The sequence below is a fragment of the Poecilia mexicana genome, unplaced genomic scaffold (genome assembly GCF_051168715.1).
Source record: "Poecilia mexicana isolate PSO_F unplaced genomic scaffold, ASM5116871v1 scaffold_23, whole genome shotgun sequence".
NCBI lineage: Eukaryota > Metazoa > Chordata > Actinopteri > Cyprinodontiformes > Poeciliidae > Poecilia > Poecilia mexicana.
In genome coordinates this window covers 21871289-21887167 of record NW_028263392.1, presented here as the reverse complement: position 1 = coordinate 21887167, position 15879 = coordinate 21871289, and the positions used below count along the sequence as shown (strand labels likewise).

At 44.9% G+C, this 15879-nt stretch overlaps 1 protein-coding gene and 1 long non-coding RNA gene across 2 annotated transcripts in view; both read right to left on the bottom strand.

Annotated features, from left to right (window-relative positions):
* The window catches only part of LOC148152629 (uncharacterized), a 118647-nt gene that overhangs the window by 52710 nt on the left and 50058 nt on the right, over nt 1-15879 (bottom strand). The window lies entirely within an intron of this gene.
* trpm1a (transient receptor potential cation channel, subfamily M, member 1a) overlaps nt 8536-15879 on the bottom strand; it is a 45214-nt gene continuing 37870 nt past the window's right edge. Inside the window, exons 26-29 of the mRNA XM_088003204.1 lie at nt 13736-13868; nt 13278-13636; nt 9673-9681; nt 8536-9600 (exon numbers count right to left, since the gene is read on the bottom strand). Of these exons, the coding sequence (XP_087859330.1) occupies nt 9071-9600; nt 9673-9681; nt 13278-13636; nt 13736-13868 (1031 nt within the window). The 3' untranslated portion in view covers nt 8536-9070. The remainder of the gene's footprint in view (nt 9601-9672; nt 9682-13277; nt 13637-13735; nt 13869-15879) is intronic.

Genomic DNA, 15879 nt, shown 5'->3' with positions numbered 1-15879 from the left:
TTTCAAACCCAGACCATGAGGCTGGAAACCATCAGCTCAAGAACCATCTGGATCCTGATGTAGATGTTTTGTGGAGACCCAGTGGCTCCAGGTTTCCATCCCATAATGTTTCACTTTCTGCCTCTTGTCCTTCATCTACCAGTTCAGGGAAGCCGATTCCAGAGTTCAGAGTTCATCCAGCGGTTTCTGTCTTCAGCCCACTGGGGTGGATCCAGATGTTTCACAGCTGCAGAAGTTTTTCTCTCTGGTCCTGACAGGTAAAACTCACCTGCAGACTCTGCTGGCTGGTTGGTTCCAGACCCCGGAGTCTGCTTGGCTTGCTGCAGGTTCCAAACCATCGAAACTGCTGGGAAATCCAGTCAAAGCCACGCTGGTCTCATCACAGGGCATCGGTCCAAATGTCTAGTCCAAGGATTCCACACTGCTGCTCCTGATAATAATAATAATAATAATGATGATGATAATAACAATGATAATAATAATAATGATAATAATAATAATGATAATACATTTTATTTGTAGCCACCTTACTTGACACTCAAGGTCACCTTACATAATTTGACATAAAAACAAACACAAATTGAAATATATGGTAAAAATTAAGTACAAAACAAGATTTAAAAAGACAATGCAATTGCAATCAAAGACTGCAAGCTATTTGAAACAAATGGGTTTTGAGTTTGAAGTGTGGCAAAGAGTCGATGTTACGGAGATCAGGTGGGAGTGAGATCCAGAGTTTGGGAGCAGAGCGGCTGAATGCTCTGCTCTCCATAGTGACTAGACGGACGGGGGAACAGACAGATGAACAGAAGAAGAGGATCTGAGGGGACAGGTGGGTGTAGCAATGTGAAGGAGGTCCAAAAGACATGGGGGGCTGGGGTGGGCAGAGGGGTCTAGGTTGTGAACTGCTTTGAAAGTTAGAAGGATTTTATAGTTGATGCAATATGAGATGCGAAGCCAATGAAGCTGTTGTAGAAAAGGTGTGATGTGATGAATTGAAGGGGTCTGTGTGATGATATGAGGAGGATCAAGAGAAGAGAATTAGTGTAATCTAAACGAGAAGGGACCAGACTGTGGACCAGAACAGCAGAGGAGTGAGGGAAGGACAGAGACGATGAATATTTCAGATGAAAGTAAGCTGACCCAGTGATATTAGTGACATGGCAGGCAAAGGAGAGGGTGTTGTCGAGGTGACACCCAGACTTTTAACCTGAGGGGAAGGAAAAATGGAGGAGTTAAGTTTACTTAGTGTTGATCTAGTACCAATTAAGAGAAGTTCAGTTCTATGTCGTATAGGCTTCGCCCTTTAAGGCTATCGCTAGTTGGTTTGTCCCTCGCTCGCATCACTGAACAAAGCTTAGCCCACGCCCACCTACTGGGTGGGCCCCATCCCGGTCTGTATAAATAACGGTCAGACCGGACAAACGGCTCCCTCTTTTTCTTCACCATAAGATAGCACTGTTTTAAGACCAAAGCTCCGTTTTGCCCGTCATTTCAGACGGGGTACATAATGACCTTTGGCAGGCACCGGATCTTCGAGGGATGCCTGGGTCCCCAGCACGCCGACCTCGAGGAGGCGGAGGCTAGACTTTTCCAAGGCTAGCGCCGGTCGCTGCTTGTGGGAGATGCTAGCTACGCTGAGCGGGATGCTAGCTACGCTGAGCGGGATGCTAGCTACGCTGAGCGTTTATCGGATAATCCCACCGGCAGAGAGGATGACAGTAACGAGGACGTCAGGAGGAACAGTTGACGTCCTCGTCAGGAACAGGAATGGCTTACATAACTGAGGCAGCGGCTGAGCCCGCAAAGCTTTGGGCGCCTGTCTCCACTTATGCGCCTATCACCGGGGTGGAAGGGCTCACGGAGCGGAGTTTTCTCTCTGTTACCCCTCTGGATCCGGGCCTCGCTGACGTCTTTGGGGCCAGGACATCAGAATTAGTCCAGCGGCCTGTGTCCCTTCTAAGCACGATTAGCTGATTATCAGGTTCTCTGACTGGGCCCACCAGCAATGTTTCCTCTAAGCTGCGCGCATGCGCAATCGCGCACTGCTCGCAAAATCTCAGCGCACAATAAAATCTATGCAGCGCATAAAATAAGATCCAATGTAAACTATATATTTAGCTCAGACATCAGTTTTGACTATGGACCAATGACAACTGTCTATCTCAGCGAGTCACTGGTGTCCAGCCAATGATACGATGCCTTTCACTTTCGCTACGCAGCCAATCATCGCATGCTATTGTGTGTACGTGCCTTGTCCATATGCGCTGCGGCACTGTGCAGATTTGCTAGGTAGGAAAAGTGCGGCGGAGTTAAGAGACGCAAAAGCCAACACCCTATCATGGCTAAGCGAACTGGCAGTGGGACATCCAGTCATCAAGCCAAAGTAAAACAGAAATGCGCTTCTTTTAAGATGGAATGGCTGTCAGAACTTGTCCAAATAGAAGAACAAGTGGTGAAACTGGGTGAAATTTTTTCTTTTTTGAGTGAGAATGGTTTGCTCTGCAAAACATGCAGTGAAGCCAAATTAGCAAGCGAGTTTTCAAAGGGAAGAATGTGGAGTGAATGGAAGTTGGCTACCTCAAGCGTCACATTCAGCAGAAAAGTCATTTGAATGCTGTTGGAATTGTACAAAGACTAAAGATGGGAAAAGGGATCGGTACATTATTGCAGGAGAGCACAAAAGACAGAGAAAAAAGGAACGAACTGCTACACAAACAAAATCAGATCCTGAGCAAGTTAAAGTACTCATTGATAATCTTTTACTTGCCATCAAAATGAATGCATCATTGCTGTCAGCTCAACAAATCCATGATTTGTATACCCACAAAGTATGTGAGTATACCAGAAAGCTGGCGAAGCAAAAACTATGCTTTTGAATTTGTGAACTCAATCAATGAGATTGTGCAGAATGAGACAATGTGCAATGTTAAAAATGCACCCTGGCATGCCCTCATAGTAGATGAGAGCACAGACATAACAGTACACAAAATGTTAGTCATATATATTAAATACAGGGAGGGAAATGATGTGAACTATAAAACTGTGTTTGGTGGCATTATCCAGCTGACGTCATACACTGCTCAGGATATTTTGGAGGCTATAACTCCATTTTATTCCAAACATGGACAGGACATGCAGAGAATGGTGATGCTGACCTCCGATGGTGCTTCAGTAATGCTGGGAAATCACAAGGGAGTTGCAGCTTTGTTAAAGCGCCAAATACCACACATAACTGAACAACATTGTGTGACCCATAGAGTGGACTAGGGCATTGATGATGCCTGGAAAGATGTGCCTTTTATGAGAGATGTAGAAACTCTTCTTAGAACTGTGTATTCCACTTTCTCCCAGTCAGTTGTGAAGAGGGGCAAAATGGAGGATCTAGCAAGGATTCTTGATGAAGCTACACTGTCATTCAGGCCTCTGAAACAAGTGCGATGGCAGTCGCAGCACCAAGCTGTGAATGCTGTTCTGAGGAACTACACTGTGTTTGAAGAATATTACAAAAGAGAATTCACTGATAACAAAGATCCAGTAGCAAAGTACTGCTACAAAAAGCTGAGTGATTACAAGTTCAAGGTTACTCTCACTGCTCTGAGAGATGTTTTAGGTGAGCTGGCACAACTCTGCCTCTCTTTTCAAAGATGCAACCCGACTGTGATGGAAGGACATTGCTTTGCAAGAGCAAAGATTGAGAAGTTGCGTTCCCAATACTTGAAGGAGAAGGACGTACAGTGGAGTGACCGTGTCAAAGAGGCAATGGGGATTTCATCAACTGATGGCAAAAATATTGGTGAGATTACTCCTTTTATTAGTAAGCTCTGATTTACACCTGGAACGGGCTGGGAACCTGCAGCAGAAGGAGCCAGATTAAAAATACCAGGAAGTTTAAATTTGCAGACGGAGGAGTGAAGATCCAGCAGGACCGGGTTCAGGTAAGCAGGTGCAGCTGGGAAACGGAGCTGAATGGAAAGGACCAGAAACACAAAGGATGAGAGGAGGGAAGAAATTCTGGACAGTCGGTATCAATAAACACTGCTCTGACCAAAAAACCAAAAACTCTGGAAACACTTGAAATAGCACACAAATGGCAAGAGATGAGAAAACAAACAGAAAACAACTGAAGGTGGAAGTCAAAACACCCAGAGATCTGACCCCAGCCATCATCATCATCATCGTCAGGTTTTATTTGTGCCTGTTAATCCAACGACAGCTCCAGCAATAAAGCTCTAAAATCTACCAGTTCAGTTCTAAAATTGTTGTGAACTGAGGTTTTGGCTCTTTGTGGGGATTTTTCTGTTATCTGCTGCTTCCCTTTTCATCCACTAGATGGTGCCTAGAGGCTGCGCCACCTTGAAGGGCGTGCCGCTGACTCAGGTTTGTATAAAAATGTATGTACAGGTGCGCTGTGATATGAGGAGCAGGCTGCCAGCACTTCGACGCCTGAGTGTTTGCCAGTTATGGTACTCTGCGCCCCTCTGAGTAGCAGCTCTTTGTGTTTTCTCTGAAGTTGCTTCTTGTAATTTATCCTTGTCGCTAGTGATGGCAAATGAAGCCTCATGAAGCAATGAAGCTTTCCAACCCGTTGCTTTGCAAAAAGCAAAGTGATGCTTCATTCATCACTCACTAGTGACATCTGCTGGTGAAACTGCAACAGCCTTGTCACTCGGGTAGATCATACTTCCAAAAACTACTAAATTCAATATTGTCGCAAAGTTTTCATCAAACTCATGTTTGGTAACAGGAGAATCAATGAAACCATATTTAATTGTCATATGTTTTAATTATTAAAATGATTTGTAGCCAATCTAATCCTGCTTTATGTTGAATGTCAGTGGTTGTGTTGGGTTTTCTTTTATGTCATAGACAGATTTGACAATAAAGACATTTAGTGTTTTAGTGCAGTGCCTGTTGGGGCGTTCGCTTTTTCTTGGATTTCTAATTGGCTCTGATCCCTCATATTTGGCTACATGTTGAATTTTAGTTCTGCAACAGGATTAAATCTGTTTCTGCTGTGCAAGACTGATATATCTTTGCTAATCAGACTACAAATAGTAGTGGAACTTTGCAGAAGGTGAGAAATTGGGAGGCAGAGGGTTAATTATTATCTAAGAAGAATTTTATTATGAGGATAATCTCAAAGTATTCCCAAATGTCAGAGATTTTCCTCTTGCTGGCTCCATTTCAGACAATCAGTCAAGTTTATCTGTGTAGCAGGTTTCAGCAGTTCAAAGAGATTTACATCATAAAATCACAAAAATATAGTTATAAAAAACAACATTTTGACAATTGGGAAAATCAGTAACAAACATTACATTTTGATGAGTGCCATCATCACAACACATTAACTATGTTGATGTGTTGTGATGATTATTGAACTAAGGAGAAAGATAAATTATCCAAAAGTTAAATAGAAAATATGTTTCTTTCACATTCATAAAAAGCCATTTTCAGCATGTTGGGCTCTGACTCGTAGCATCTTTATAGCTAAATACCGACATGGAGAAGCTGAGCTGGAAACAGACTGAAGAGCAGCAGCTCCAGCTCTGATCCTGACTGATCTTTCCTCACTAAATCCTCTGGTTTCTAATGAACTTCTCCTCTAACAGCGGTTTCTCATCAGCTCTCATTAGAAAACAGTATGAAAACGTTAGCTGCTATGCTAACAATCAGCGGTTATTTCGGGCCAATTAAACTACATAGGAAATATTTTTCTGTTGTTTAGAAGCGAATTTCTGGCTGCAAAGTAATTCTGATGTTTCATCCTTACCTGTGGAAGGTGATGCCAGTGAATCCAGTTTGTTTCATAAAACGGTTTAAACACACAGAACAGGAATGAAGGAGCTCCGATCTGCTGCCACATACAAGATGGCGGACGCTGTCAGCGCTCAGTGAGGCGTCTAGTATTCATGTCTGTGTACCTGTTACTTTTCATATTAAGATGACACAAACTGGAACTCAGCATGTAAAGGGTGAGACTTTCACATTAAAAGCCTCAAAACATGACTCTTTGGAAGGAGAAACAATCTGCTGTTACTGAAGCATCAGAAGAAAAACGTGAGTTGTCATGGATACACACAGACAGGGAGATGTTACATCACATCGGCGGCCATGTTTGGTTCCAGCTGTTTCCAGATGTTTAATGATAAAAAAACACACAAAAAAACCTGAACAAATTTCCAGGAGGAAAAAAGTTTCTGGGATATTTTTGTCTGGCCATAGGTCTGGCCAGCACCTTATCAAAGTTCTGGAGAAGGCTCTGTTAAGCAGAACTGAGACGTTTATAGGCACATCTGATTATCAATTTGGTGTTAAACCAAAACTTGGCACTGATATGTGCATTTTTGCTCTCAAGGAAATTTTAGATTTATACAAGAGACATAATACCACAATTTTTATGTTTATTGATGCAACAAAAGCATTTGATCATGTTAATCATGAAAAATAGTTTCATAAATTGCATAAGAGAGGAGTTCCGAAATATTTATTAAGAATATCAGTGTATTGATATGCTCACCAGAATATGTCTGTAAAATGGGGAAACTCTGTATCATCTTCTTTTTATGTGGGTAAGGGTGTGTGGCAAGGCAGCATTTTATCTCCTGGCCTTTTTAACCTGTATATGGATGATTTATCTAAGCTGCTGAATCAATGTAGGACTGGCTGTCGGGTTGGTAATCGAACCATCAACCACCTGGATAAACAAATAAAAACATTGTGCTCTTTATTCAGAAATGCCCCAAAACAATTAATCACATCCAAAGTTAGAAACTCTCTTTAGTCATTTCTTTGATTGCCAAAAATATTAATGTGTGAGAAAATGTGTCAATGACAGGAATTAACTTAAAATACTTTGTAGAACGGCACTTTGTGAAGTTCGGTCCATTTACCTGTATTAGCTTACCGGCACATATTCCACATTCAATATGGCGGCGCTGTTACGTACCGCAGCAACAGGCCGACCCGCTCCATGACCTCTGACCCGCTCCATGACCTCTGACCCGCTCCATGAGGGGTCTAGTATTCATGTCTGTGGGTACTAGATCCATTTTGTTCCCACAGCAATTCCTCTTTTTAATGCTGGACATGGTGGGGGGGGGGAGCTTCAGGGAGGGACTCGTACTGTAGCAACAGTCGGTCAACAATGAAATATACTGCTGTACTCTTCCCATTATGCATTGATTTATATTTGATGTCCTGTTTGGTATGTTTTATTTTCATTCTGTTTTATTTTTTAAATTTTGATACTTTGCCTTTTAGTGTTTTATACTTGCTATAATATCAGTTTTCTTTATCTGGGACACGAATAAATCTGATTCTGAAGTCTTTGAGGTTTTGTTTGGACCTTTAATGTGGTTTTTTCCTGTTTCTGTCCAGATTTAGAATCTTATTTATGGTCAACAGAAGCAATTTGGCAGATTAATATTGATCATAGTATAGCAAGGCATGGCGTTTCATATTTTATCAGTTGGATTATATTCTGAGCCATGAATAGTTTCTACGTTTCTTTTCTAATATGCGGTGGCTTACAAAAAGTATTCATACCCCTTCAACTTTTCCAGATTTTGTCACATTACAGCCACAAACATAGATTTCACTGGAATTTAATGTGAAAAACCAACACAAAGTGGTAGATGATTGTTATGTAGAAAGAAAGTTATACAATTTTTTTAAAGTAAAAAAACTCAAAGGTGTGGTGTGCACAAATATTCAGCTCCTTGAGTCAATGTGGAACCACATGTTGCTGTAATTGCAGCTGCTAGTCTTTAGGGTTTGTCTCTACCAGCTTTCATCATCTAGTGCACAGGTGTCAAACTCCAGTCCTCTGCTGTCCTGCAGGTTTTAGATGAGCCACAGCTACAAAACACTGGAATGAAACAGCTTCATCTCCTCCTGGTGTAGATCAGGTCTCCAGAGCCTTAATGACCTGATGATTCTGTTCAGGTGGTTCAGCAGAGGCTCATCTAAGAGCTGCAGGGCAACGGCCCTCAGGACTGGAGTTTGACACCCCTGATCTAGTGACTCTTTGCCAAACAGCTGAAGCTCGGTTTAGATGTCTGACCTCAGAGAAAGGGGGAATGAATACTTTTTTAAAGTTTATTTGCAAAAATATTTTGAATTGTATAATTTTCTTTAGGCTTTCCAATAGTAAACCACTTTATGTTTCACACTAAAGTCCAGTGAAATATTTTTATGTTTGTGGTTGTGATGTGACAAAGTGTGGAAAAGTCCCTGGGGTATGAATACTTTTGCTACTGTGTAAAGATGTTTATTTAAGGGCGTTTTAGTCAGAAATCAACAGTAACTTAGAATATTGTTCATCATAAGACTGGCTTCAATTTTTAGCCATAAGTCTTCTTCTGGTGCAACACGACCATCAAACATTAGCAGGTTCCACAGCTGATTGATGCTGTACCCTCTTGTGGCAAGACAAGGTATTGCAATATCTCTTCTCTGAAGATTGAGCTTCTAAAAAATGTTTACCTTTCACGACTTCTTTAATTTGGTGCAGAGAAATAATAATAAACAAACTGACCATCACATAAATCCATGATTTATTAATAAAATGTGAACAGACATGATGAGCAAACAGGTTTTCACACTGAACAACAAAGACAAACGTAAAACTTCTCCAAAACTAACCAGCATAAGTTAGTGAAAATTTTAGTCCCATCCCAGTTGGTCACTGCTGGTGTCTTTTATGTATTTCAGATTTAAAGTTATAATGTAAAATGTTCTAAATTTAGTCTGCATCATTTCCTGTTTCCTCCATCACTGTTCACCTGAGATTTCTCTGGCTACTTCCTACTTCCTGTCAGATACTGACTATGTTCATGTTCTCCAACAAACCATCGCGCGTCCGTTAGCAAACTGGCTTCCAGTATTCCCAGTGCTTCAGACCAGTGGCCCCAACCGACACCTGGAGGACACCTGATTCAGACAACGCTCCGTTGTTCTGTAACTTCCTGTTTCCTGTTTTGCTGCAGAAACTTAAATGTGTTTTTACTCTGAAAAAAAAAAAGGAGAAACAGAAAAACCTCCAGAACTCGAGGAAGACCCTCTGGTTCTAGTTCTGGTTCTGGTTCCGTCTGAACACTGACACCAGGTCTGTGACGCTGCTGGAGGGGCGGGGCTTCTCCTCTTCCTCACGCCTCTTTGTCCTCTTCGTCGCCTGGTTACTGCGGAGACTTTTGGATCGGAGGCTCGGGTACTTCCTGTCTTCGTCCACCAGCAGCTCCTCTTCATCAGCGTCGGGTTCAGGAGCCGGAGGCCTGGCTCCCTCCTCTTCATCAGCGCCCTTCATCGTGGAGGGACTTGGGCTGTGGAGCGCCCCCTGTTGGGCATCTGGAGACAATAAATACTGCATAGCTTTGTCCAGGGGGACAGAGGACACGGCCTGCAGCCGGCTCTTTAGAGCCGGACCATCTGCGTCCCCCGGGCCGCCGTGATGAAGAGGAGAGGCGGGTTGATGAAGAGGAGAGACGGGTTGATGAAGAGGAGAGGCGGGGCCACACGGTGAGATCAAGATGTCCACGTTGGACAGAGACTGTGTCCTGTCCCTCAGACTGGAGACGTCCAGACTGGAAGCCAATTCGCCTGAAACCAGAAGGAGGCGTTCAGACCGAGTTCCTTGTTTATTCAGTGTCATTTAATACAGAAACTCAGAACCAGCGCCACCTTCTGGCCAAAACACAAACTGCTTTAGAAATCACATCCAGTCACAGATTTTAATAACTCAGTTTTAATCCAAGTTTAAATATAAAGGGGAGAAATTCAGTTTATGATGCTTGGTGGTCAAACATTAGCTGAGCCATACTAGCTTCCTCCTGAATAAGCATGTGGCGACAGTGGAGAGCAAATTAAATCATCTCATGTTGTAAGACAAGGATCTGAATCCTGGAACCCCATAAGGAACTCTGCAGATCGATTTAGCACTAAACGATATAAACTGGGATCTGGAACAAAATTCAGTAAAAACCAGCGAAGTGCCGGGAGGAACCAAGAGAACCGGGAGGAACCAATAGAACCGGGAGGAACCAAGAGAACTGGGAGGAACCAAAGGGAACCGGGAGGAACCAATAGAACCGGGAGGAACCAATAGAACCGGGAGGAACCAATAGAACCGGGAGGAACCAAAGGGAACCGGGAGGAACCAAAAGGAACCGGGAGGAACCAAGGGGAACCGGGAGGAACCAAAGGGAACCGGGAGGAACCAAAGGGAACCGGGAGGAACCAAGGGGAACCGGGAGGAACCAAGAGAACCGGGAGGAACCAATAGAACCGGGAGGAACCAATAGAACCGGGAGGAACCAAGAGAACTGGGAGGAACCAAAGGGAACCGGGAGGAACCAATAGAACCGGGAGGAACCAATAGAACCGGGAGGAACCAAGGGGAACCGGGAGGAACCAAAGGGAACCGGGAGGAACCAAAGGGAACCGGGAGGAACCAAGGGGAACCGGGAGGAACCAAGGGGAACCGGGAGGAACCAAGGGGAACCGGGAGGAACCAAAGGGAACCGGGAGGAACCAAAGGGAACCGGGAGGAACCAAAGGGAACCGGGAGGAACCAAAGGGAACCGGGAGGAACCAAAGGGAACCGGGAGGAACCAATAGAACCGGGAGGAACCAATAGAACCGGGAGGAACCAATAGAACCGGGAGGAACCAAAGGGAACCGGGAGGAACCAAAGGGAACCGGGAGGAACCAAGGGGAACCGGGAGGAACCAATAGAACCGGGAGGAACCAAGGGGAACCGGGAGGAACCAAGGGGAACCGGGAGGAACCAATAGAACCGGGAGGAACCAATAGAACCGGGAGGAACCAATAGAACCGGGAGGAACCAAAGGGAACCGGGAGGAACCAAAGGGAACCGGGAGGAACCAAGGGGAACCGGGAGGAACCAATAGAACCGGGAGGAACCAAGGGGAACCGGGAGGAACCAAGGGGAACCGGGAGGAACCAATAGAACCGGGAGGAACCAAGGGGAACCGGGAGGAACCAAGGGGAACCGGGAGGAACCAATAGAACCGGGAGGAACCAATAGAACCGGGAGGAACCAAGGGGAACCGGGAGGAACCAATAGAACCGGGAGGAACCAAAGGGAACTGGGAGGAACCAATAGAACCGGGAGGAACCAAGGAGAACCGGGAGGAACCAAGGGGAACCGGGAGGAACCAAGGGGAACCGGGAGGAACCAAGAGAACTGGGAGGAACCAAAGGGAACCGGGAGGAACCAATAGAACCGGGAGGAACCAAAGGGAACCGGGAGGAACCAATAGAACCGGGAGGAACCAAAGGGAACCGGGAGGAACCAATAGAACCGGGAGGAACCAAGGGGAACCGGGAGGAACCAATAGAACCGGGAGGAACCAAGGGGAACCGGGAGGAACCAATAGAACCGGGAGGAACCAAAGGGAACCGGGAGGAACCAATAGAACCGGGAGGAACCAAGGGGAACCGGGAGGAACAAAGAGAACCGGGAGGAACCAATAGAACCGGGAGGAACCAATAGAACCGGGAGGAACCAATAGAACCGGGAGGAACCAATAGAACCGGGAGGAACCAAGGAGAACCGGGAGGAACCAAGAGAACTGGGAGGAACCAAAGGGAACCGGGAGGAACCAATAGAACCGGGAGGAACCGGGAGGAACCAAGGGGAACCGGGAGGAACCAAGGGGAACCGGGAGGAACCAATAGAACCGGGAGGAACCAATAGAACCGGGAGGAACCAAGGGGAACCGGGAGGAACCAATAGAACCGGGAGGAACCAATAGAACCGGGAGGAACCAAGGGGAACCGGGAGGAACCAAGGGGAACCGGGAGGAACCAATAGAACCGGGAGGAACCAAAGGGAACCGGGAGGAACCAATAGAACCGGGAGGAACCAAAGGGACCGGGAGGAACCAATAGAACCGGGAGGAACCAAAGGGACCGGGAGGAACCAATAGAACCGGGAGGAACCAAAGGGAACCGGGAGGAACCAATAGAACCGGGAGGAACCAAGGGGAACCGGGAGGAACCAATAGAACCGGGAGGAACCAATAGAACCGGGAGGAACCAATAGAACCGGGAGGAACCAAAGGGAACCGGGAGGAACCAAGGGGAACCGGGAGGAACCAAGGGGAACCGGGAGGAACCAATAGAACCGGGAGGAACCAATAGAACCGGGAGAAACCAATAGAACCGGGAGAAACCAATAGAACCGGGAGAAACCAATAGAACCGGGAGGAACCAATAGAACCGGGAGGAACCAAGGGGAACCGGGAGGAACCAAAGGGAACCGGGAGGAACCAATAGAACCGGGAGGAACCAAAGGGACCGGGAGGAACCAATAGAACCGGGAGGAACCAAGGGGAACCGGGAGGAACCAATAGAACCGGGAGGAACCAAAGGGAACCGGGAGGAACCAATAGAACCGGGAGGAACCAATAGAACCGGGAGGAACCAAGGGGAACCGGGAGGAACCAAAGGGAACCGGGAGGAACCAATAGAACCGGGAGGAACCAATAGAACCGGGAGGAACCAAAGGGACCGGGAGGAACCAATAGAACCGGGAGGAACCAAAGGGAACCGGGAGGAACCAAAGGGAACCGGGAGGAACCAATAGAACCGGGAGGAACCAAGGGGAACCGGGAGGAACCAATAGAACCGGGAGGAACCAAAGGGAACCGGGAGGAACCAATAGAACCGGGAGGAACCAAGGGGAACCGGGAGGAACCAATAGAACCGGGAGGAACCAATAGAACCGGGAGGAACCAAAGGGAACCGGGAGGAACCAAAGGGAACCGGGAGGAACCAAGGCCTCCCCCCTGAATGTGGTTTTCACTGAACCAAATACAGTAATAACCAGCAGGAACCGAGAGGAATTGGGAACACACCAAGCTGTGTATCAACAGTGACACCTGATGATTCGTTGGACTTTTAGTTTCTCTGATTTTCTCTTTAAGAACCTTGTGTGTGTAGAGCAGTCGCCTTGTGATGGGAGGTTGTTGGTTCGATTCCTGCTTTATCCTGTGACATGGTGATGTGAGGCTGAGCAAGGCACTCAGCCTCAGGCAGCTCACCGATCTGTGTATCGAATGTAACTCTAGTGTAAAGAACTTTCAGGGGTCAAAATGATTTGAAAGCGCTGTGGACATTGAGTCCATTCACCATTTTAATTTGAATTATTTTATGTATCAACTCTTTGTTTTGTTTTGTTTAGATCTTTGTGTCCAGCTGTTCTGTGAAGGGCTAAATAAATCCATAAATGCGGCAACGTTTTGTTTCCGTACCTGCTGTTTTTCCTCCTGTGGAATTCGCCGTTTCTCTCTCTGGACTCAGACGGACTCTCCTCTCCTCGCCATCTGTCTGGGTGTCGTGGTCCAGCTGATACCGGTACAGGCTGCAGCCGTCGGCACTGCCGACGCTGCTGCGCCGCATTGGGCCGGACGGCTCGAACACCGACGAGCCTCCGGAGCGTGACCGGACCAGCTCGGCCCGGTCCACCCCGGCCAGCTTCTCCAGAGCGTTCATCATCCGGCCGGAGAAATCCTCCAGCTGGCCCAGGCGCAGGTCCACCGTCTGCAGCGACGCCTTCATGGAACGCTGCCGCTCGTTCACCTCCTCCAGCCGCATCGCCATGTTCTCCACCCTGGAATGCCCAGAGACACTCAGCAGCTGAGGGGTCAAAGGTCAACTACCAGCTCAGAGCTACTGCTGTACAGGAGATCAGAGGTCAGTGGATGCTGACCTCTCAGCTGTGACTCTGATTCGCTCGTTGTTGGAGGACTGCTTCTCGTCTTCTTTCTCTCTGAAGTATTCCTCCACACATTGCTCCTCAAACTCGTACAGGCTCTTGATCTCCTCTGCGTTCAGAACCAGCTCTGATGAAGCAAAACACAGAAATCTGGTTTTTACAAGCTGTTACTGTCATGCGGAGGATCAGATGTTGTGATGAAGTTGTAGATTTAATGAAAAAGAAAAAATAAAGCTTAAAAAGAATAACAGGGAACACAGGGAGCCAGAGAAGAACAAAACCCACAATAATCAGGAAGCAAAAAGACAGCAAAGACAACAAGGCAGTCACAGGAAATAATGGAATTAAACTGGATTAAACAGGAGGAACCAGCAAGGAGGAACTGAGAATGAGGTGCCTAAGTACTGGATGGCAAATGGTGAAACTTGTAAGTAAGTTTTGTCAGCCCATTAGTCCTGGGTTGAGCTAACGGGCTGACAAGCTAACTATGAAATTAATCTATCAAAAATAAGCAGACATAAGAAAACTAGAGTAACTAAGAAAAGGACTAGTTACTCTAGTTTACCAGGCTCAGTTACTCTGAGCCTGGTAAACAAGCAGTCCACACTATGAAGTCGGTTTCCCCTGTTCTGATGTAAATATTTACCCACTGCATCAAACTGTTTCATGAGTTTTACTTTTAATACCATTGATCTGGAAAAGATAAGCAATAAGATTCCAGTCACCCGGCACACAGACTCTTCACCCTACTGGCCTTTGGGAGGCGCTACAGGAGCCTCCTGACGGCTGTTTTCTCATACACAAACAGCAACACATGGACATATATGGAGAGCCATTTCAGCCAAAATTAAATAAATAAATAAATGGGTGAAATAAATAAAAAATTAGTAAAATAAATCAAAAAATGAAGAAAATGAGTTAAATAAATAAATTTGTTAAATAAATAATTTAGCTTTTTCATTAAACCAATTTTTAATTTATTTATTTTTCATATGATCAATTTCCCAATTTCTCTTTTTCATTTATCTAGTTGTCATTTATCCCTTCATCCATTTACCCATTTTCATTAATCTATTTTTCATTTAATCACTTTTCAATTTCCCTTTTTCATTAAGCCATTTTTTTATTTATTTTTCAGATTATCTATTTCTCAATTTCTCTTATCTATTTTTCATTAATCTATTTTTTAATTTAATCATTTTTCAATTTCCTTTTTCCATTAACCCGATTTGCTATTTCCCACTTTCATTAATCAGTTTCTCATATATCCCTTTTATTATTTACCCATTTTCTTTTATCTATTTTTCATTTAACATTTGTTTGAAAAAATTTGTATTTTCCCATTTTCCAATTCCCCTTATTCATTTAGTATTTCCTTATTTTCTTATTTATCACATTCTATTTCCCCGCAAAACTTAGAAAAAAATAAATGCAAATGAGGAGAGGTACGTCATCAGGCTACACCTTCCCCAATTGGTTGGTTAGCGTCACATAATTATTGTGGTATAAGCCATTTGTTTGTTACTTAATGAAACAGTCACAAATGAACGAGGTAGTTAGTCCAAGTTTGTCATTTAATGAACGTTCATAAACTACAGCGGCTGTGATGCAGCCCAGCAAAGGTAAACAAAAGTAAAATAACAGCAATGACTCTAAACCTCTCCTGCCTTTTTAACTGTATAATCAACCTGTTGCCGTGGCAACCGCCTGCGCCCCACAAACCCAGCAGAGATGAGCTAAAAACACACCGGATTCAGTCCGTTAAGATTTTAGGTTTTCAGGCTTCATATTTATTTCTCCTGAAAAAGCCTCTCCTCTCATGAACACAGCGGTGGCTGATTAGCCAATTTAAACTTCTGCTCTGCTCATCAGGGTCTTTGAGTCCCTTTTTACTTTTGTAATGGTACCGAAATGCACAGAAAGGCGCAACACCTTGTTTAAACAATAATTACTGAGATTATTAATTTTGTTGGGCCATTAATTTGAACACGTTTTGTTGATTTTATCCTTAATAAGATGTATTGGACGCGCTGGTCTCAACATCCTGGCGGCGTTCAGTTTGTCACCTAGTGCCGAGATCAACTCAAAACCTTCCGCGATCGTAATTGAGCACCTATTGATTAAATATGACTGTAGTT